The following is a 21,709-nucleotide window of genomic DNA, read 5'->3' as shown; positions in this document are numbered from 1 at the left end:
GAGGACCCTACTCTGTGACGTCGCCACCAGCCAGCCCCGTCCCGTCGTCTTATGGCGGCGACGCGTTTTCGACTCCATTCATAACTTAGCGCACCCCTCCATCAGGACAACCGTCCGGATGGTCTCTAGCAGGTTTGTTTGGCATGGACCCCGCAAGCAGGTCAGTAAATGGGCCAGAACGTGCATGCACTGCCAGACGGCCAGGGTGCAGCGGCACACCAAAGCTCTGCCGTAGCAGTTCCACCCCACCCACCGGCGTTACGACCACATTCATGTGGATATCGTGGGCCCCCTGCAAGTGTCGCACAGAGTGCGGCACCTCCTGACTATCGTGGACCGGTTCACAAGTTGGCCAGAGGCGATCCCGCTCACCGACACCACCTCCAAATCTTGTGCCCGGGCACTGGGTGTCCTGCTTTGGTGTACCACCCCACATTACCTCCGACAGAGGCGCCCAGTTCACCTCCAGCCTGTGGTCAGCTATGGCCAGCCTTTTGGGGACTCAGCTGCACCACACCACTGCCTACCACCCACAGTTGAACAGCCTGGTAGAGCGTTTCCACCGTCACCTAAAGTCGGCTCTCATGGCCTGCCTGAGAGGAGCTAACTGGGTGGACGAGCTTCCCTGGGTCCTACTCGGCATCTGCATGGCGCCCAAAGACGATCTGCACGCCTCGTCGGCCGAGTTGGTGTACGGCGCATCCTTGGTCATCCCCGGGGAGTTCATACCAACCCCAAGGGGGCAAGAGGAAGAACCTGCAGCAGTCCTGGGCAGACTACGCGAGAGACTCAATGACCTGGCCCCCATACCCACTTCGCAGCATGGGCAGAACCCGACCTGCGTACCCCAAGACCTGCAGAACTGTAAGTTTGTGTTTGTACGAAGGGGCAGGCATCGGCCACCGCTGCAACTGCCCTATGAGGGGCCATTTACGGTGCTCAGGAACAGCAGGTCCACGTTCGTGCTGGATGTTGGGGGGAGAGAGGAGGTTTTCACGGCGGACCAAGGACTTGGCGCAACAGGTCGAGTTTCTGGCACCGCGGTGCAAAGGCCAACCTCCCAAACAGGGTCCGGCCCAGACTGTGGACATTGGGGGGTGTATCGCTGGATCTGGGGGGGGGGTTATGTGCCGACCCACTTCCTAGCGCACTCAAACCGGCTCACAAATAGCCAGCACGCCGGCACAAAGGCCAGTCCCAAAAGGGCGCCAGGTCTGCTTCACCAACAAAGGGAAAAGCCTGCGGGGGATTGCGAGTACGTGCCCCTACAGAATCCGTGCCCAGGGAGGGCGGGATCAGGGAGGCTTTAAAGCAAGGCTGTGAAGTTCAAATAAAATCTTTCTTTAACTGCAGTTTACTGACTCCGTGTCATTATTTTAGCGCTGTGCGTAGTAAACTGCTACAGTCTTTTTCCAAATATGCCTTAGAGTTCAGTAAAAAGGCAAATGCATATCCAATCATTTGTACTGAGAAAACACAATGTCAAAATTTTTAGCACAAGAACAAATATTGTCAAGTGTTCTAATTAACAGTGCAAAGTAGTTATGCTCTGTACTTACATTAAGTTTCAAATACTTGTTGTTCATGGACGAACTTTCCATCAGCTTTCTTTTGCAGTGTCTGTCTGCGGAAAAAGCTGAACTGTGGAGAAGACATTAAAAACTGCATTACTTTCACCAGACAATACAGTAATTGTGTTTACTATCACAGCTGGGTTCAAATAGTTCATTATTCAAAACAGAAATGTCACACTGCACAAATAGACAAATTTGCACAGACATACTGCAAGAAACCGGATGCGATTGGGTACAAAATGACTGTTCTTGTATTGGAATCTCACATAAAGAAAATTGACTTCTCAATTTCCCTACCTTCATTCTCAGCAATATACAAGAAATTTAACACTAAAAAACTTTGGGAGTGGGTGGTAAATGTCAAGCATGTGCAATCTTGGTGAGTAAAGCAAATAATTAGTCATATCATGGTATCAGGAATAAACTGCTTTGTCAATTGGCAAGCAGCTTTGGCTCAATTGTCAATGACCACCAGAAGTTAATAATTGGACAAAAACAGTCAATTTGTTCAAAACAAGTTCCTCATCCAGACCACTGGTGCACTTCTTATTGAGAACATAATGGGGAAAAGGGTGTTCAGAATGCCGTAAGACAAAAGACACGGCTTAAACACAAAATATTTTTATTTTAATGGGTTGAGATTGAACAATCTAGCAGTTAACCCCCAGAGAATATGCTGGTGAAACCATAGCTAGTGAAACAGTCAGGCTTCAATTCTGCCAATTATAAATTACAATTTCAAGCAATGGTTCCAAGCTACATGGTGTACTGGCAGTGCAAACTAAGCGTCTACTGGGTTTTTTTATTTACAGGAACTGTTCAACTTTCTGATTTCCAGCATTCTGATTTTGTTTCGATAAGGTGAGACAGGTGATGGAGAAAATATGATTAAATGAAAGAGTTAAACATGACACTAACAATATATGGAATGTATTTGTTAACTGCAAGAGTTGTTATCGCTCCATGAATTCAAGGCGGTGGAAACAACCCCTTAAAACGGCACTGCCTTGGTGCAGTCAGGTAGAGAATTGCAGGACTTGAAGTCAAATACCATGAAAGAATATACTTCCAAGACAGAATTAGCATGTAACTTTATTAAAATTCAAAAGATTGTAGCATTTGTTCACTACTCACTAGCACTTTCAGGTGTTGGATGCCCTGAGCTGTCAAGTACAATTGTTACAATGCATTCTCATGGACAATACAACAGATTCAGGTAAATTAACAATGTTCTACCATATTACAAGGCATAATTCAGAATAGGAGTAATTTGTCCCAGAGTATCCTGACTCTGATCTGTTCTTGCAGACAGCACGTGAAGCAGGTCCAGTTCAGTTTCTAGTCAATGGTGACTTTGGTAATGCTCAATTCCAACTACAGCCATGCTGGTCCTGATGACCACTGCTTTTTACAAAAATTCAACAAGTAATTATTGGCCCTGAAAATGACATATTACAACTATGAAGACATTAAGGGATACTGCTATGACTGTCTATTCAATCTCATTAGCTTTCCAATAGTGCAGTATAGTTGTACAAACATTAATTCAGCCTTCATTAATTCTATTTCTGAAAATGCATCAGTGACAGTAGATATACGAGCTACTGCTGTAATTGTCCTACTAGAATAGCATTCAATTTAATATTCAATTTTATTATCCAATATTCAATTTAGTACTTTATTCTAAATTTGAGGTATCCATTAAGTTGACTAAATTTGATATAGATGCCAACCTCCCAATTTCCTCAGGTTTGCTTAGAGCTAGTTTTATTCATAGTATTGAGAAGAAAAAAATCTAGACACTAGAAACCTAAAATAAAAACAGTAAATGCTAGAAATACCAGAAATACCCAGGTTAGGCTGCAACTGCAAGAGAAACAGGGTGACCATTTCAGATCAAATACCCTTTGTCGCACAGTATATATCACAATAGAATGAAATCTATGTACTGTATGTAGCAGTTGTACAAACCATTGGTTAAACCATACTTAAAAGTATTGTGTACAGTTCTGGTCACCACACTATAGGAAGGCTGTAGTAGTAATAGAGTACAAAAGAGATTCCCAGACTGCTGCCTGGAATAGAGGGCTGAGTAATGATTGCATACGCTGGGTTTCTTCATGGCAGCAGAAGACTCTGAGAGTGACCTTAGAGATTTACAAAATTGAGGGGCATAGACAGGGATGAGTAAGAGAATCTTTTTTCCAGGAGGGGGAATTCAGAACTAGACAGCACATTTAAAGGTGAGAAGGGAAATGGCAAGTTTTAGAGGGTGGTGAATATTTGGAATGAGTCGCCAGTGCAAGCAGATAATATTATACTTAATGAACTGCTAAAGGGATATAAGCCTAATACAGCCAAATGGTATCAGAGTAGATAGATATCATGGTAAGGGTCCATTTCTGTGCTATAGATTTCTACAATTCTGTATCTCACCGGATGCTATTCATAACAGATGCGCATTCATTGCATTTTCCATTACAAAAGATTGTCATTCATTGTTATGTCTCCTGGAGGCAGTAGGTGGCACCCACACTTGAGATTGTAGGTTCAATAGGAAGCTATTTTAGACATTACCATTGAAGTGATGCATTACTGAAGGCAATGCAGCCAATAACTCATGCCGAATTAAACTGAGGATCCATCCACAATGGTTGATGAGCAGAAATTGTTTAATGAAGGGTACGAAATTCTCTTGGCATTCTTCTTGCTCTTTCTTACTGAGCCAATTCTCATAAAAGCTGAGACACAAATCAAGCCCACAAGCTTCCTGCCACATTCAAATATACATAATAATTACCTACTAAAACAAATTGAACATATTTATCAGACCATTTTCTCTATGGTGATCATCTTTAATACTAATCTTAGACAGCAGGGAAAACCATATGGACAAAACTGAATGCCGTGGAAAGATAGGTAACACTGATATAATTACAATATCCCCAAAAGTAGTAAGCATCAAAGACCGACAACGAGAATCCCCTTTCAAAGCAGTAGGTGCATGAATAATTGCAAACCCACTAAGAGTTGGGCACAGTCTGCATCTATTCAGTAAGTCAAAGTGGAACCATGTAAGGAGATTCAGTGGGAAAGGGAAAACAGGAAACTGCAAGCTTAACATTTGTCATGGGGAAAATGTTTGCAGCTATTACTGAAGACATCATTACAAGGTTTATTTTTTAAAAATTCAAGGTAATGGCAGAGTCCTAGAGAAAGGGAATTTATATTTGGCCACTTTATCTGCAGGTGGAAAATGCCACTGATAGATGTAATAGTGTACCATATGGATCAACTGGGCCCTCAGTTTCTTATTTGTACAAGGACTCAGATGAAGAGCAGTACCATACAAGAACAGACCCTTAGGCCCACAATGTTGTGCTGAATTCATTAAGCTAATGATGCTTCATTAAACTACTCCCTTCTGTCTGAACATAGAGCATTTCCCTCCATTCTCTGCATATTCATGTGTTTAAAGCTTCCTAAATGCCTCTATCATATCTGCCTCTACCACAAACTGCAGCAGCACAATCCAGTCACCAACTATTCTGTGTTAAATAAAAATGCCTAACACATCCTATGAACTTTCCCCTTGCACCTCAAATACATACGCTCTAGCATTAGAAATTTCAACCCTGGGGATAAAGATACCAGCTGTCTAATCTATGTCTTGCATTATTTTTATACACTTTTATCAGGCCACCCTTTACCCCTCCATTGCTCAATAGTAAACAACCAGAACTTGCCACCATTCCTTGCAACATTTGCCTTCTAATCTAGGCAGTTTTCTGCCTTGCCAACCTTACTATAATGGGGAACCAAAACTGAATGCAACACTATAGAGGGAGCCCAACCAGAGTTTTATAAAGTCACAACATAATTTCCCAACTCAAACGTCTTGAGAAATAAAGGCAACACACGTGTACACCTTATCGGCCTATCAACTTGTGCAGCCACTTTCAGCAAGCTATAGATTTGGAATCCAAGATCCCTTTGTACATCAATGGTGTTAAGCACCCTGCCACTCACTGTGTACCTTCCCTTTACACTTGATGTTCCAAAGTGCAATACCTTATACTTGCATGGACTAAATTAAATCTGACATTCCACGACCTATATCCAACTGTGTACCCTTTTGGCAATCATCTACACTATCCACAATGTTACCAATCTTAGTGTCATCTGTACACTTACTAATCTACCCATTTGCACTTTCACCCAGGTCATTAATATACATTACAAACAACAGATCCTTGTGGAACACCTCTACTGACCTCCAGCTTCTATGGACAAGGCGATTCTCAATCAAAATAGCCGAATCACTATGTATCCCAGGTAGTTTAATCTTAGGACCTTAATTGAATGCCTAGTAAAATCCATGTAGAAAACACATTGCTCTACCTTTAGTTACCACTGTCACCTCCTCTAAAAACTCATATAGTAAGACATGAAATGACCCGCACAAAACTATGCTGACCGTTTGTAGTTACGCCATACTTTTCAAAATTCTATCTTCAAGAATTCTCCCCAAAAGCCTCCTCCAATAACTTTCACTAACGTGAAAGTTGCAGGTCTACAATTTTCAGGACTGTCCCTATTTCACTAATTGAAGAAACAACATTAGCTATGTTAGATCTGGAGATAATGTTATCTGGAAGATTCTTCTGAAGTTAAGAGAGCAGCACAAATCTTATGATTACAGCTGTTTTATTAGATGTTGATCATGGTACAGGCTCAACAGGGTCAGCCTGTTCCAGAAAGCAAAGTAGTAAAGAACTGTAAGTGGCTGTACCTGGGTGAAACTATTAACTGGCTGCAACAAAGGAACAAGAGCACACTGTTTCCTTCTATACTTCAAACTGGTTTAGGCCAGTTTAGATAAGAAAGGAGTTTAGCAGCTACTGACTGAATTACACTTCAGCTACGCAGACAAATAAACTACAGAAGTATAGAACCAAGTTAATAAAAGCTCACAGACAAAACACAGGTGATAACACAAACATAAGCAAGAATAATGAAAGCTGAAACTACTATTAAATAAACAATTTGGATCCTAATCTAAGTACTCTCTGGGACTTTACCTGAGACTAAAAAATGACAAAGATCTTGGTCAAGACCCTAGAGGTGTTTTTTTTTAAGAGGCAGATGCAGACAGATCCTTGATACCAAAGAGGCAAAACGTTTGAAGCTGAGGTTACAATGAGACCAGCCAGAATGCTGTTAAGTTGTAGATCAGGCATTAGTTGTATAGCGGTCTATTCCTAAATCTGTGTACAGGCCCAGGCTCAGGAAATGTTTTGGAACCTTTTCTTTGAAAGATGGGGAATAAGTTTGAGTCAGACTTAATGTCAGGTGGTTTTGATACCTTTATATGACAATAATTTAGACAGCGTTTGAGTAGTCAAATGCAAACTGCCAGAAGTGGATGGGATGAAAGGGAACACTGACAAAAGATATTCAGATTTCAAAGGGAGATGACAAGCACTAGGTCAAAAAGCATGCAAACAAAAGAGTGGCAAGATGTAACAAAACTCTCGCGACTTTGAATGAGTTTTATTTTAATAGATAGGTTTAGGGTGGGTTATCTAATAGGTATAGATGCTCATTTTAGATAGTTAAAGAAAGCGTCAGATAAAAAATATTGATCAAAACCAACTTTAAGTAATATGTGATGTATTTTTTAGGAAAGAAGGATCAAAGGAAAATGAAACAGGTTTGACAGAAGAGGTGTAGTGTGCAGAAAGCAAGTGCAGACTTGGAAAAAAATGATAAAACGAAGAGATTGGGAGTAGAATGATTGTGAGGCTGTAAAGGTAAACACGAAGAAACAGCTGTGTAGACCACCATCTGAGACAAGATCCTACATTCAGAATTTCATACAAAACTGGTCACTGTAAGCAGGAATAGTACAAAGGCAAACTATCGTGGAGAACAGGAATTTACTATTGCCTTTTTAAGTTCCGGAATCAATTTGGAACGCAGTGCCTTTGGAGAATGTAGTACAGTAAAACCTAATTCAGCAACTACAACATAGACTATTACTCTTGGTTTAAGGCGGTAGAGGGGGCAAGGTGCTTTGAAAGAAAATCAGGTAATATTCAATTTAAAAAAAAGTTTTAGACTCATGGGCAAACTACTAACAGAATTAACCACCAACACCCTACCCATAATGAACTTGTTGGGAGACCACCTGACCAGAATGTTAAGTCATACTACCACAGTCAGACTTCATTTATGCTGTTATAAGGTTCCAAGCCAGGTAGTCCTCTGGCAGTGTAACAGATTACATTTTTAATGTGCTTTTAATCCATGAATGCTACTGACTTACTGAGTATTTCCAGCAATTTTTATTTTATTGCAGATGAAGTAGATGCAGAGACAGGGAAAATAGACAGGACAGCAATAATTTTTAAAGGCATTTTCAAGAGATGAATTTCTGATATGCAGAGACACGCAAAATGAAGTGTTTTTGCAAAGGCAATGGCTGATTGAAACTTCAGATTGAGAGGTTTCTATATCAACTGCATATTTGGGAAAGTTACTGATTTGTGGTAGAAATGAAGGCAGGAGTTGAATTGCAGTATTGCTACAAGATGCTAGTTTTTGTTGAGCAGCTTTTTGATCAGGAATAAAACGTAGTATTAGTATTAAGCAAACATTGCCATATTTGCTAATGTTTGTCTAATGAGACTGCATGGCACTAAAGCATGACCATCTTAAAGTAACAAAATCATCAGGTCGCATCAATGTTTCCACCTCTGGTGACCAAAGATGCATGCACAAGAGGTCTTAAATTGGAGATGTCCTTGATTGCCTACAAGGAACACCCGATCACCATAAGCACCTTAAAATTTAGTGCACTGTGTTGAGTAATACAGGATATGTTCTATATACTGCATACAAATCTATTCATAGTTAAAACTTTATTTGCCTCCAAGTTACCTTGATCAATTCAGCAACTCTGCATACATCACGCACCAGACTATACCTCAAGAGTTTCTGCTCAAGCATAACAATGACAAAAGAAACTCAAAGGCAGGAAATAACAGTTAAAAAAACATAGCAACCAATCAATGAAGATTTTAGCACTTCATGGAAAAGGAAAGGATTTAGCAGGATGAGTGTGGTGGAAAATTTCTTCATACACTGCAGTTACATAAACAAAGGACTTAATTAAAAAGCAAAATGGCAATAGCATACCTGAAATTCATTGCATATGTTTTTTGGGAAGAAAGGTTAGAATAAGGAAAAATATGCAAGCAGAACTAAGGGGACATAGCTAATTTAAATTTACATAAGCTTATGATTTTCATGGCACTTATTCAATAAACTTGATTGAAATGCGATTCAATAAACTTGAACTCTGGGGCTTTGAATGAAGTGCTATAAAATCCTCCATCTGATCAAAGACTAAAATGGGAATTTTGAGAACCTATACACCCCAAGTCCCAAAGGGCAATTCTCTAGAAAACAATAGATTAAAAAACAATGGCATTTTGTATAAGGTTTTATTCAAAACATGGAAAGAATTAATTATTCTGCAATGTGAAAAATATTCAATTCTCATTTTAAGTACATTTTCAATAAAAAAAAATTGGGATCACACAAATGATCAAGCAGCATTTGTAGAAAGAGAAACAGTTAACAGATGTACAAAACCAAAAAATCTTTCCAGTTAAAGACCAGGACATTGAGAGGGAAGGGATAGCATTGAACTGAACCTTAAAAAGCAGACAGGTCATCGGTGAAGGAAAAACAGATTGGTTACTTCACTCCTGATGAAGGGTTTCAGCCCGAAATGTCGTCACTACCTCCTCCCATAGATGCCGTCTGGCCTGTTGAATTCTGCCAGCATTTTGTGTTTTTATCGATTATAACTTACAGTTTCAAATAAATTATTGGAAGAGCTAAGGACTGATGGAAGTTACAATCCTGAATTGGTGGAAATGCAGAATTGCAGACAAGTTGATATCCAATAAGTGGGAGTCATTCAAAAGGACCAGAATATGCACATTCCATTGAAGGGCATGGGCAAGTCCAAGGAACTTGGATGTTAATGGAAACAGAAAACAAGTTCACAGGTGCAGAGATTGTAGTATGTACTAAAAAAGAATAAGTCAAAGAGAAAGCATGCAATATCACATGAATGCAGGAAAATGCCAGCTCATCCCTCAAGGTTGCCCTTTCTTTTAACATGACCTCGACTGATCTATAGCAAACTAAAATGCTGGAGGAACTCAGGTTAGGCGGCAGCTATGAGAATGGAGGGAGATCTCGGCCCGAAACATCGACTCTTTATCCATTCTTGGATAATGTTGCTTGAACTGCTGAGTTCCTCCAGCTTTCTGTGTTGCTTTGGATTTCCAGCATCTACAGAATTTCTCGTCTTTATGATTGGCTGATCTATGCTGATTTCAACTCTTCTCCTGTGCCAGTATCCCTAGCCCTCAAATCTGTTTCAATGAAACTTTCAAAACCCTGTGTAATGGCAACAAAACCTCAATCTCCAAACCTTTTACAATGTAATTTTCCTCAACTACTTGTGGGATATTCCTGTTAACATTTTGTGATTCTTGCAATAGAACACCTGGAACACCTCTGAACGCTCATTTAACATCTGTGGGAACAGATCAAGGAAAATTCTGAAGTATTTTATGTACATTAAGGTCAACAGCAAATGTGGGACTCAATAATAACCAAAGGAGTAACATGGATTCAGAGACTGTAGATGAGGTCTTAAATGAATTCTCACCTGCATTCACTGAGGACATAATTCAGGGATCTAGGATAATAGTGAGATAGTAATGGTGTAATCCCAGAACAAGATGGATCATCTTCCAGAGCCTGATGTACTGCAGAATGCTACTGGATGCAAGTGATGAAACTAGGGCAGGCATGGGCAAACTACGGCCCGCGGGCCATATGCGGCCCGTTAAGCTTTTTAATCCGGCCCACAGAACTTGATGAAATTATATTAATAAACCTTGTTAACGTTTTTTCCCCGCAATTCTGGCGTTTTCCCAATAGATGATGCACTCTATATACATTGACCTTTGTTGAGGTGCAGCGTATTACTCCACATTTGCGCTTTACTCTTTGTTCGGCTCGACCTATTTGTGTGAAAAGGCGTTCAGCGTCATGAACATCAACAAAGACAGCCACAGATCCAAGTTAATTGACCAACACCTCAGATCCATCCTGAGAATCGCCACAACAAAACTAAATCCAGACTTTGATGCGCTGGCTAAAAAGGGAGACCAACAACACTGTTCCCACTGAAATTAAAAATAAGTTTCTTCGTTGTGTTATGTAAAAAATGCATTTGAAAATATTTTTTTCAATAAGCCTTACATGTTACATGTCATTTCTATTAAGTGATGGACATGAGTAGTGCGCAGGTGCACGTACGTTCTCAAAATAAAAAATGCGCTCCAGATCAAATAACACGCTCTGCATACTGGCGCGCTATCACTGTTCTGTCTTTGTGCTGGTCGTTGTTGAGTTTTGGCACAGGGGACAATTGAATAAGAAGGAGCAGGACAAGTAGACCTGCATCTCCTACTGTTTTTGAAATAAAGACAGTCAGGAGGAGAGTGATGATGATAATATCTTGAAGGATAACAGAATTTTCAGTGCTTTAAAATAATAACTGTTACTATTAAAAAAAGCTATTTTATTCATTTAATTTTCAGGGTTTTAAAAGTCATTTCAATAAATAGCTAAATACCATGGGAATTCAAAGACAGATATTTTGTTGTAATGCATTTGTTCATTTTCAATTGAAATTAAAGCGCATGTTTTCTACACATCCCATGATATTGTATTTTCTCTTATGAGGTGTATTACCAAAACACTCCGTCCATCTGCTCCTGGTCCGACCCCCCTGTCAAATTTTAGAACCCTTTGTGGCCCACAAGTCAAAAAGTTTGCCCACCCCTAGGGTCTTGACAATGTTTTAAAATCTTTACTGACCACTGGCAAAGAATCAGAATTGGGTTCGATATACACATATATAAGTGCGTGCAAAAAAAAACCCCAAAAATGAGTTCAGGGACCATTCAGAAATCTGATGACAGAAAGGGAAGAAACTGGACCTAAAACGCGTCTCTCTCTTCAGGCTCTTGCACTTCCTCCCTGATGGTAAAAATGAGAGGGGGGCAAGTTCTGGTGGGGGGGGGGGCCTTTATTGACAGATACTGTCCTTTTGAGTGTCAAGTGACTGACTGTGAACAAACGTGCTACAGTTATTCAAGGCCAGCAGGGGAAAGAAATAAATGATTATTTAAAGTGGCAGGCATAGAAACAGAAAACGCTGGGAAAGTCAGGCCAGAACAGAGGGATTAATTTCTGATCTGAAACCCTTTGCAAATTCTAACATAGTGCCTTACACTTGAAACTTTACCTGTTTAACTTGTCACAGATGCTGCCTGAGTGTTTCCAACATTTTCTGGTTTTATTTTAAACTTGCAGCTCCAGCAGTCTTTTAAAAAAAATTTCAGTCTATAGTGGGGAAGTTACAGAAGAAAGTATTAAGAGACAATTTCTAGGATCATCTTTAGTACCAGGCAAAGTCCTGGAAGATTGGCAAGCAGCTAATGTTGTTCCTTTATGCAAGAAGGGAAATAGGGATAATCAAAGTTAGAGACCGATAAGTCTTACGTTGGTGGTAGGGAAGCTATTGAAGATCATTCTTAGGGATAGGATTTACAAGTATGTGAAGAAGCATGGCATTGTGGGCCCAAAGGCCTCTTCATGTGCTATACTCTTCTATGTCCTATGATTAACTATTCTCAAAAAAGGTAGGACTAAATCAAAAATATTTAGCATAGATTTATTAGTGAGAGATCCTGTCAAATCAATTTGATTTAACTCTTTGAAGGGGTGACGCAATGTATTGATGAGTGCAGCTGAAATACTTTGTGGACGTTGACAAATTCTCCCATGGGAGATTAGTCCATGGCCCGTGGGATCAAGGACAAGTTAAGAAATTGGATCAAAAAGTGGTTTTGTAGTAAGTCGCAGAGGCTGATACAGGATTGTTTTAGTGATTGATGTTGGAACCCACACTATTGATTAATAGTGTTAATGTAGCAGGCATAATTAATTACACAAAAATTCATGCTGCTGAGCAGCCTTGGACAGCAGGATAATATTATTATAGTGGCAAACTGGATTGAGAAATGGCAGAGATTCCAAAGAGATTAGGATGACAGCACAAGTGATTATGCTATATCTGATACTTGCTTCTATTAATAAGGAATGTTATGGTACAAAATATAAGACTGTTTAGGGCACAATTGGAGTGTTGTGTGCAGTTCCTGTTACTTCACAATGTTAAGTGGGATTAAACATTTCAGCTTAGAGAGACTGAATAAGATGGGGTTGCATTCCATGAAGTGAATATAGTTAAGGGGCAAGCCTAATTGAGGTAATTATGTGGGGTGTAAATAGTAACTCTCCCCCCCATAGTAAAGATATCCAAAACCAAAGAGCTTAGTTTCTTTTGCTCATTTTCCCAGTTGATGCAAATCCCATTGGAACCTTAGATAATACTCTTTACTATCTACCACACCACCAACCTTTGGCATCATCCACAAACTTACCAATCATACTCATTCAAATTGCTAATACAGATGGACAAAGAACATGGGATGCAGCACTGATCATTGCAGTACACTACTGGTCACAGATCCCAAAGAACTATCCACAAACTCTGACTCTATCACCAATCCCACGTTGTATTCAGATTGTTAGCTCACCCTGGATCTCAGATGATCCAAACCTCCCAGACCAGCCTAACATGCATATCATTCTTTCCTTTAGTTCTTTCTTGTACTCCCTGGCTTCTCTTCATTTTACACCTTGGTCCATATTCAACATCTAAAAGATTTTGCTTTTGCTACTTGTATTAAAATCAGATCCAAAAATAATTTGACTACATGAAAATAATGAATTTACCAATAAGTGACTTTCCAGTTTAATCTTACAATTTTAAAAAGGTTTTAGGAATATTGTATTTAAACAGTATTAATCCAACCAGAATTGTTATGCCAACCATAATTCAGGCCAATTTCCTTCAACTTTCATCATGGGTTCTGATATATTACATGCAAAACGATTTTGGTAAAAATTGACTTGTATTATTCCTCTTTAATTTACTAATACGAAACATAACCCATATTTTATACATGAATAGCCTTTAAGTGAAGTCTAATGTGAGGAACTGACAGGAAATATATCCTGACAGTAAACACTTCATAGGGCACTTGTTGATTAGATTCATATAGGAAGGACTGAATGAACATGAGTCAGGCCAAAAGTCTTTTCTTGATTATTTCAAATTCACTGCTAAAACAAAAGACAACTTGGAAGATTTTCAAACTTGAAAGTAAATTTGTTATCAAAGTAATATGTCACTATATACAACCCCAAGATTCTTTTTCTTGCAGGCATACATAGTAAACCCAAGAAATACAATAGAATCAATGAAGGACCGCACCCAACAGGACAGACAAACCACCTACGTGCAAGACGAACAGCAAATGCAATAGCAAAAGAACAATATATGTCGAGAACACAAGAGAGTCCTTGAAAGTGAATCCATTGGTTGTGGAAACAGTTCAGTGATGGGGTGAGTGAAGTTATCCTCATTAGTTCAAGAGTTTGATGGTTGATGGGTAATAAATGTTCTTGAACCTAGTGCTCTGGCCCCAAGGCAGCAGCAAGAAGGAAGCATGATTTGGGCGGTGGGAGTCCTTGATGAGGCCTTCTTGCAACAGCGCTCCATGATGCGATGTGCTCAATGGTAGGGAGAGCTTCACCCACGATGAACTGGCTGCATTCACTTTTGTACGATTTTCTGTTCAAGGGCATTGGTGGTTTCTTATCAGGCCATGATGCAACTAGTCAATATACTGTCCACTACACATCTATAGAAGTTCGTCAAAGTTTTAGATGTCATGCTGAATCTTTGAAAACTTCTAAGGAAATAGAGGTACTACAGATCGACCTTCACCAATCCAACTACCTGTTTTCCTGCATTTATTAATAACATTTGCGTAAGGTGCAGCTGCCCAGTACCCGCCTGTCTCACCCGCCAGCAGCAGTGGAGCTGGCGTGTGCTGGGCCGGTCCACCTTCTCGCCCGCCAGCCCGTAGTCATGCACTACCCTCTGGCATTGGCCCGCCGGCGATCCGTTCTCTTCTGCCTATGACCTCAGATCAGACGTGGCGACCCGCTGAATTTAAGCATATTACTAAGCAGAGGAAAATAAACTAATGAGGATTCCCTCAGCAACTGCAAGTGGAGAGGGAAGAGCCCAGCGCCGAATCCCCAGCCGCCTGGCGGTCGCGTGAAATGTGGTGTAGAGGAGGACTCCTTTCTCCAACTTCTGCTTCTGCTCACCCAGATGTGCTGCCACCATCATCAACAGTGTTTGAAGAAACTGTTGTGCCAGTTTCAGCACCAGTTCCTGATGCTTCACTCATTTTTCAAGATGAAGATGTTGATGATCCCGACAACCCCACACTTGCAGACATGAAACTTTGCCTGAAGGTATATTAAATGTCTCACTTTAGAAGCAGAAGTGCTCAACTGTTCTGTACGTTAATTCCTGTACATTTACTAGTACCCTTTATTTTATCTGTGCCTGTACAGTATATTACTTCATTAAAATTTCACTTGCTACTTGTTTAATATTTGTTTCATTATCTAACATACTGATTTACATGATATTTTAAAGGTATGATGAGGCAGTTAGCTATTGCTTAATGTGATCCTTCCATAATTCGGTATTTTCACTAACCCTCAGGTCCCAATGGTGCCGGATTATAGAAGAATGACCTGTACCATGCTTTCTTCGTAATTACATTTGTGTGCTGGGTCCAGGAGGAGGCTATCCAAAGTGTTGTTCCTCCAGCCTAAGTGTGGCCTCATCATGACAGTGGAGGAGGTCATGGATGAGCATATCGGAATGGGAATGCAAAGTGGAATTAAAATGGAGAAAATGGATATCCCATTGGTCCACTGGTGGACAGAGTGTAGGTGCTCGGTAAAGTAGTCTTCCAATCTACATCGGGTCTCACCGATATACAGGAGGCCACACCAGGAGCACCAGATACAGCACATGACCCCAACAGGCTCACAGATGAAGTGTCACCTCACCTGGAAGGACCATTTGGGTAGTGAGGGTGGTGTAGGGGTAAGTGTAGCAATTGTTCCACTTGCAAAGATAAGTACCAGGAGGGAGATCAGTGGGGAGGGATGAATAGAGAAGGAAGTCACGTAGGAAGCGATCCCGGTGGAAAGCAGTAAAGTGATGGTTGGGGGGGGGGGGGGGGAGGGATGAGTGAAATAATGTGCTTGGTGGTGGGATCCTTGGTGGTGGAAGTTTTTGAGAATTATGTGCTGTACATGAGACTAGTGGGGTGGTCGGTGAGGACAAGAGGAGCTCTATCCCTGGTAGGGGAGAGGGAAGATGGGGTAAGAATAGATGTGCTTGACATGGAAGAGATGCTGTTGAGGGCAGCGTTGATGGTGGAAGAAGGGAAGCCCCTCTCTTTGAGAGAGGAGGTTATCTCCTTTGTTCTGGGATGAAAAACCTAATCCTGAGAGCAGATGCGGTGGGGACAAAAGAATTAGGAGATGGTGGTAGTGTTTTCACAAATAACGGAGAGAAGAGGCATAGTCCAGATAGCAGTGAGAGTCTGTGGGTTTGTAATAAACATTGGTGGACAATTCATCTCTAGAGATAGAGAAAGGGGAGGGAGGTGTCAGAAATAGACCAGGTAAATTTGCGGGCAACTTCCACCTTGTATTTCTCTCTCCCCTCCCCCCACCTTTTAATCCACTCCTTAGAATTTTTCTCCACTCCTGCCTGAGGGTTTCAGTCCGAAACATCAACTACTCTTTTCCTTGATGCTGTCTGGCCTGCTGAGTTACTCCAGCATTTTGTGTGTATAATCAGGGATACTTCCAGTGTCCCTGACGACTATGTGTGCAGGAAGTGTGTCCAACTGCAGCTTCTGGCAGACCGCATTGAGCGTCTGGAGCTGCAATTGGATTCATACTGGAGCATCCGCGACGCTGGTTAAGTCGTGAATAGCACGTTCAGTGAGTTGGCCACACAGCAGGTAAAGGCTACACAGGCAGAAAGGGAAGAGGTGGCCACTAGACAGCGTAACAGTAGACAGGTAGTGCAGGAGTCCTCTGAGGTCATCTCCCTCCTAAACAGATATACTGTTTTGGATACTGTTGGGGGAGATGTCTCATCAGGGGAAGGCAGCAGCAGCCGAGTTCATTGCACCATGGGTGGCTCTGTGGCACAGGAGGGAAGGAAAAGGAGTGGGAGAGCTATAGAGATAGGGGATTCGATTGTAAGGGGAATAGATAGGCGTTTCTGTGGCCGCAAACGAGACTCCAGGATGGTATGTTGCCTCCCTGGTGCAAAGATCAAGGATGTCTCTGAGTGGCTGCAGGACATTCTGGAATGGGAGTGTGACAGCCAGTGGTTGTGGTGTACATAGGTACCAACGATATAAGTAAAAAACGGGATGAGGTCCTACAAGGTGAATTTAGGGAGTTAGAAGATAAACTAAAAAGTAGGACCACAAAGGTAATAATCTCTGGATTACTACCAGTGCCACGTGCTAGTCAGAGTAGAAATAGGAGGATTTTTCAAATGAATACGTGGCTTGAAAAATGGTGCAAGGGGGAGGGATTCAAATTTCTGGGGCATTGGAACCAGTATAAACAGGACAGACTGTACCTGGGCTGGACTGGAACCAATGTCCTGGGGGGAGCGTTTGCTACTGCTGTTCAGGAGGCTTTTAACTAATGTGGCAGGGGGATGGGAACAAGTGCAAAGAGACATTGGTGTAAAATGAGGGTAGAAGCAAAAAGTAGTAAGGTGAAAAGTAAAAGTGGCAGGCAGACAAATCCAGGGCAAAAAGCAAAAAGAGCCACTTTTCAACATAATTGTATAAGGGGTGAGTGTTGTAAAAACAAGTCTGAAGGCTTTGTGTGTCAATGCGAGGAGCATTCGTAACAAGGTGGATGAACTGAATGTGCAGATAGCTATTAATGAATATGATATAGTTGGGATCACAGAGACATGGCTCCAGCGTGACCAAGGATGGGAGCTCAACATCCAGGGATATTCAATATTCAGGAGGGATAGACAGGAAAGAAAAGGAGGTGGGGTAGCGTTGCTGGTTAGAGAGGAGATTAATGCAATAGAAAGGAAGGACATTAGCCTGGAGGATGTGGAATCGATATGGGTAGAGCTGCTTAACACTAAGGGGCAGAAAATGCTGGTGGGAGTTGTGTATAGGCCACCTAACAGTAATAGTGAGGTTGGGGATGGCATTAAACAGGAAATTAGAAATGCATGCAATAAAGGAACAGTAGTTATAATGGGTAACTTCAATCTACGTATAGATTGGGTGAGCCAAATTGGTAAGGGTGCTGAGGAAGAGGATTTCTTGGAATGTATGCGGGATGGTTTTCTGAACCAACATGTCGAGGAACCAACTAGACAGCAGGCCATTCTAGATAGGGTATTGAGCAATGAGGAAGGGTTAGTTAGCAATCTTGTCGTGCGAGGCCCCTTGGGTAAGAGTGACCATAATATGGTGGAATTCTTCATTAAGATGGATAGTGACATAGTTAATTCAGAAACAAAGGTTCTGAACTTAAAGAAGGGTAACTTTGAAGGTATGAGACCTGAATTAGCTAAGATAGACTGGCAAATGATACTTAAAGAGTTGACGGTGGATATGCAATGGCAAGCATTTAAAGATCGCATGGATGAACTACAACAATTGTTCATCCCAGTTTAGCAAAAGAATAAACCAGGGAAGGTAGTGCACCCGTGGTTGACAAGGGAAATTAGGGATAGTATCAAGTCCAAAGAAGAAACATATAAATTAGCAAAAAAAAAGTGGCACACTTGAGGACTGGGAGAAATTCAGAGACCAGCAGAGGAGGACAAAGGACTTAATTAGGAAAGGGAAAAAAGATTATGAGAGAAAGCTGGCAGGGAACATAAAAACTGACTGTAAAAGCTTTTATAGATACGTGAAAAGAAAAAGATTGGTCAACACAAATGTAGTTCCTTCACAGTCAGAAACAGGTGAATTGATCATAGGGAACAAAGACATGGCAGACCAATTGAATAAGTACTTTGGTTCTGTCTTCACTAAGGAGGACATAAGTAATCTTCCGGAAATAGTAAGGGACCAAGGGTCCAGTGAGATGGAGGAACTGAGGAAAATACAAGTTAGTAGGGAAGTGGTGTTAGGTAAATTGAAGGGATTAAAGGCAGGCAGATAAATCCCCAGGGCCAGATGGTCTGCATCCCAGAGTGCCCAAGAAATAGTGGATGCTTTAGTGACAATTTTTCAAAACTCCTTAGATTCTAGATTAGTTCCTGAGGATTGGAGGGTGGCTAATGTAACCCCACTTTTTAAAAAAGGAGGGAGAGAGAAACTGGGAAATTATAGACCGGTTAGTCTGACATCGGTGGTGGGGAAAATGCTAGAGTCGGTTATCAAAGATGTGATAACAACACATTTGGAAAGAGGTGAAATCATCAGACAGAGTCAGCGTGGATTTGTGAAAGGAAAATCATGTCTGACGAATCTTATTGAATTTTTTTTGAAGATGTAACTAGTAGAGTGGATAGGGGAGAGCCAGTGGATGTGGTATATTTAGATTTTCAAAAGGCTTTTGACAAGGTCCCACACAGGAGATTAGTGTGCAAACTTAAAGCACACGGTATTGGGGGTATGGTATTGATGTGGAAAGAGGATTGGTTGGCAGACAGGAAGCAAAGAGTGGGAGTAAACGGGACCTTTTCAGTGACTAGTGGGGTACCGCAAGGCTCAGTGCTGGGACCCCAGTTGTTTACAATATATATTAATGATTTAGACAAAGGAATTAAATGCAGCATCTCCAAGTTTGCGGATGACACGAAGCTAGGTGGTGGTGTTAGCTGTGAGGAGGATGCTAAGAGGATGCAGAGTGACTTGGATAGGTTAGGTGAGTGGGCAAATTCATGGCAGATGCAACTTAGTGTGGATAAATGTGAGGTTATCCACTTTGGTTGTAAGAACAGGAAAACAGATTATTATCTGAATGGTGATTAGGAAACGGGGAGGTGCAACGAGACCTGGGTGTCATCGTACACCAGCCATTGAAGGTGGGCATGCAGATACAGCAGGCGGTGAAAAAGGCAAATGGTATGTTGGCATTCATAGCAAAAGGATTTGAGTACAGGAGCAGGGAGGTTCTACTGCAGTTGTACAAGGCCTTGGTGAGACTGCACTTAGAATATTGTATGCAGTTTTGGCCCCCTAATCTGAGGAAATTCTTGCCATAGAGGGAGTACAGAGAAGGTTCACCAGATTGATTCTTGGGATGGCAGGACTTTCATATGAAGAAAGACTGGATCTACTAGGCTTATACTCACTGGAATTTAGAAGATTGAGGGGGGGGGGGGATCTTATTGAAATGTATAAAATTTTAAAGGGATTGGACAGGCTAGATGCAGGAGGATTGTTTCCGATGTTGAGGAAGTCCAGAACGAGGGGTCACAGTTTAAGGAATAAGGGGAAGCCTTTTAGGACCGAGATGAGGAAAAACTTCTTCACACAGAGAGTGGTGAATCTGTGGAATTCACTGCCACAGAAAACAGTTGAGGCCAGTTAATTGGCTATATTTACGAGGAAGTTAGATATGGCCCTTGTGGCTAAAGGGATCAGGGGGTATGGAGAGAAAGCAGGTACAGGGTTCTGAGTTGGATGATCAGCCATGATCATACTGAATGGCGGTGCAGGCTCGAAGGGCCAAATGGCCTACTCCTGCATCTATTTTCTATGTTTCTATGTTTAATTTAGAACTGTTGCTACTCTCCCCATGGGTTGATGTATTGCAAAGATCACACCAGGAGCACAATGTGCAATGCTGAAGGAGGTGAAAAGGAACCCAAAGGTAACAGCAGAAGACCTGCAGAAATTTCGAAATCTTGCTAAAGTCTCTGTTCATGGAAGGACACCACTGCTCTCCAAAAGAAAAAACTGCTGCACATCCAAGTTTGTATAATATGTCCTGGGCACCCCACAAGGCTTCTGGGACAATTTTCTGTGGACAGAAGAGACAAAACTTGAACTTTTTGGCAGAAATGCACTGCTATGTTTGGAAGGTAAAGGGCACTGCACACCAAAACCTCATCCCAACCGTTAAGCATGAAGGAGCATCATGGAGCTGCTTTGCTGCCTCAGGGTTTGGATTAGCTTGCACTTGTTGAGGGAACAATTAATTCAAAATGGTATCAAGACATTTTACAGGAGAATGTCAGGGTAGTGGGCCATCACCTAAAGCTTACTAGAAGTTGTATGAGGCAACAAGACAATGATCCAAAACAAAAATCAACAACAGAATGGCTTAAAAAGAAACTGTTTTGGAATGGCCAAGTCACATTCCAGACCTTAACCCAACTGGGATGCTGTTGCATGATCTGAAAAGGGTTGTTCATGCAAGGTATCCCAGAAATATTGATGAACTGAAACAGCTTTATATGGAGTCGTCCTTTAGTTTCTCTTCACTATTGTGCAAGTTTGAACAGTAGCTACAGTAAACATTTGGTGGCGGTTAGTGCTGCTAAAGGAGGTTCTATCAGTTATCAAGTACAAGGGTTCACATACTTTTTTTGAAGGTCTTCTGTTTAAATGATGTACTCAGTATCAATGAGAAGTACAATTGTTTGCATTATTAGTTTAGGCAGATTGTGTTTGTCTATTATTGTGCCTTAAGTGAAGATCACACCACATTTTATGAGTAATTAATGCAGAAAAAACAGGTAAATGTAAAGAGTTCACAAACTTACTTGCAAATGTAAGTGCTACTGAGCAGTAGTCATTAAGGCAAATTACCACGTACCAGCAAAGGGAGGGCAACAAATAAAACTCATCATGCCGTAAGAAACTACTTCCTCCTGTTGGGCATCCATAAAAGGGACAGGTAACTGTGGGCAATTCAGCACAAAGGATAATACCAAATGCTTGAGAAAACTGAATGGATTATTGGTCCTACTTAATTACACCAATTTGCACTTTGGGTGTTCAACTGCTCTACAG

General features: G+C 41.3%; 1 protein-coding gene across 4 annotated transcripts in view; it reads right to left on the bottom strand.

Moving 5' to 3' along the window:
• Positions 1-21,709, bottom strand: part of usp3 (ubiquitin specific peptidase 3) — a 117,669-nt gene that overhangs the window by 38,182 nt on the left and 57,778 nt on the right. For all 4 annotated transcript variants that reach the window (XM_059945999.1, XM_059946000.1, XM_059946002.1 and 1 more), the window contains exon 5: positions 1,560-1,641. In XM_059945999.1, the coding sequence (XP_059801982.1) occupies positions 1,560-1,641 (82 nt within the window). The remainder of the gene's footprint in view (positions 1-1,559; positions 1,642-21,709) is intronic.

The sequence above is a fragment of the Hypanus sabinus genome, chromosome 21 (genome assembly GCF_030144855.1).
Source record: "Hypanus sabinus isolate sHypSab1 chromosome 21, sHypSab1.hap1, whole genome shotgun sequence".
NCBI classification, from domain to species: Eukaryota; Metazoa; Chordata; class Chondrichthyes; order Myliobatiformes; family Dasyatidae; genus Hypanus; species Hypanus sabinus.
Note: the sequence above shows the minus strand (reverse complement) of the source record. Positions and strands in the feature narration are given on the sequence as shown.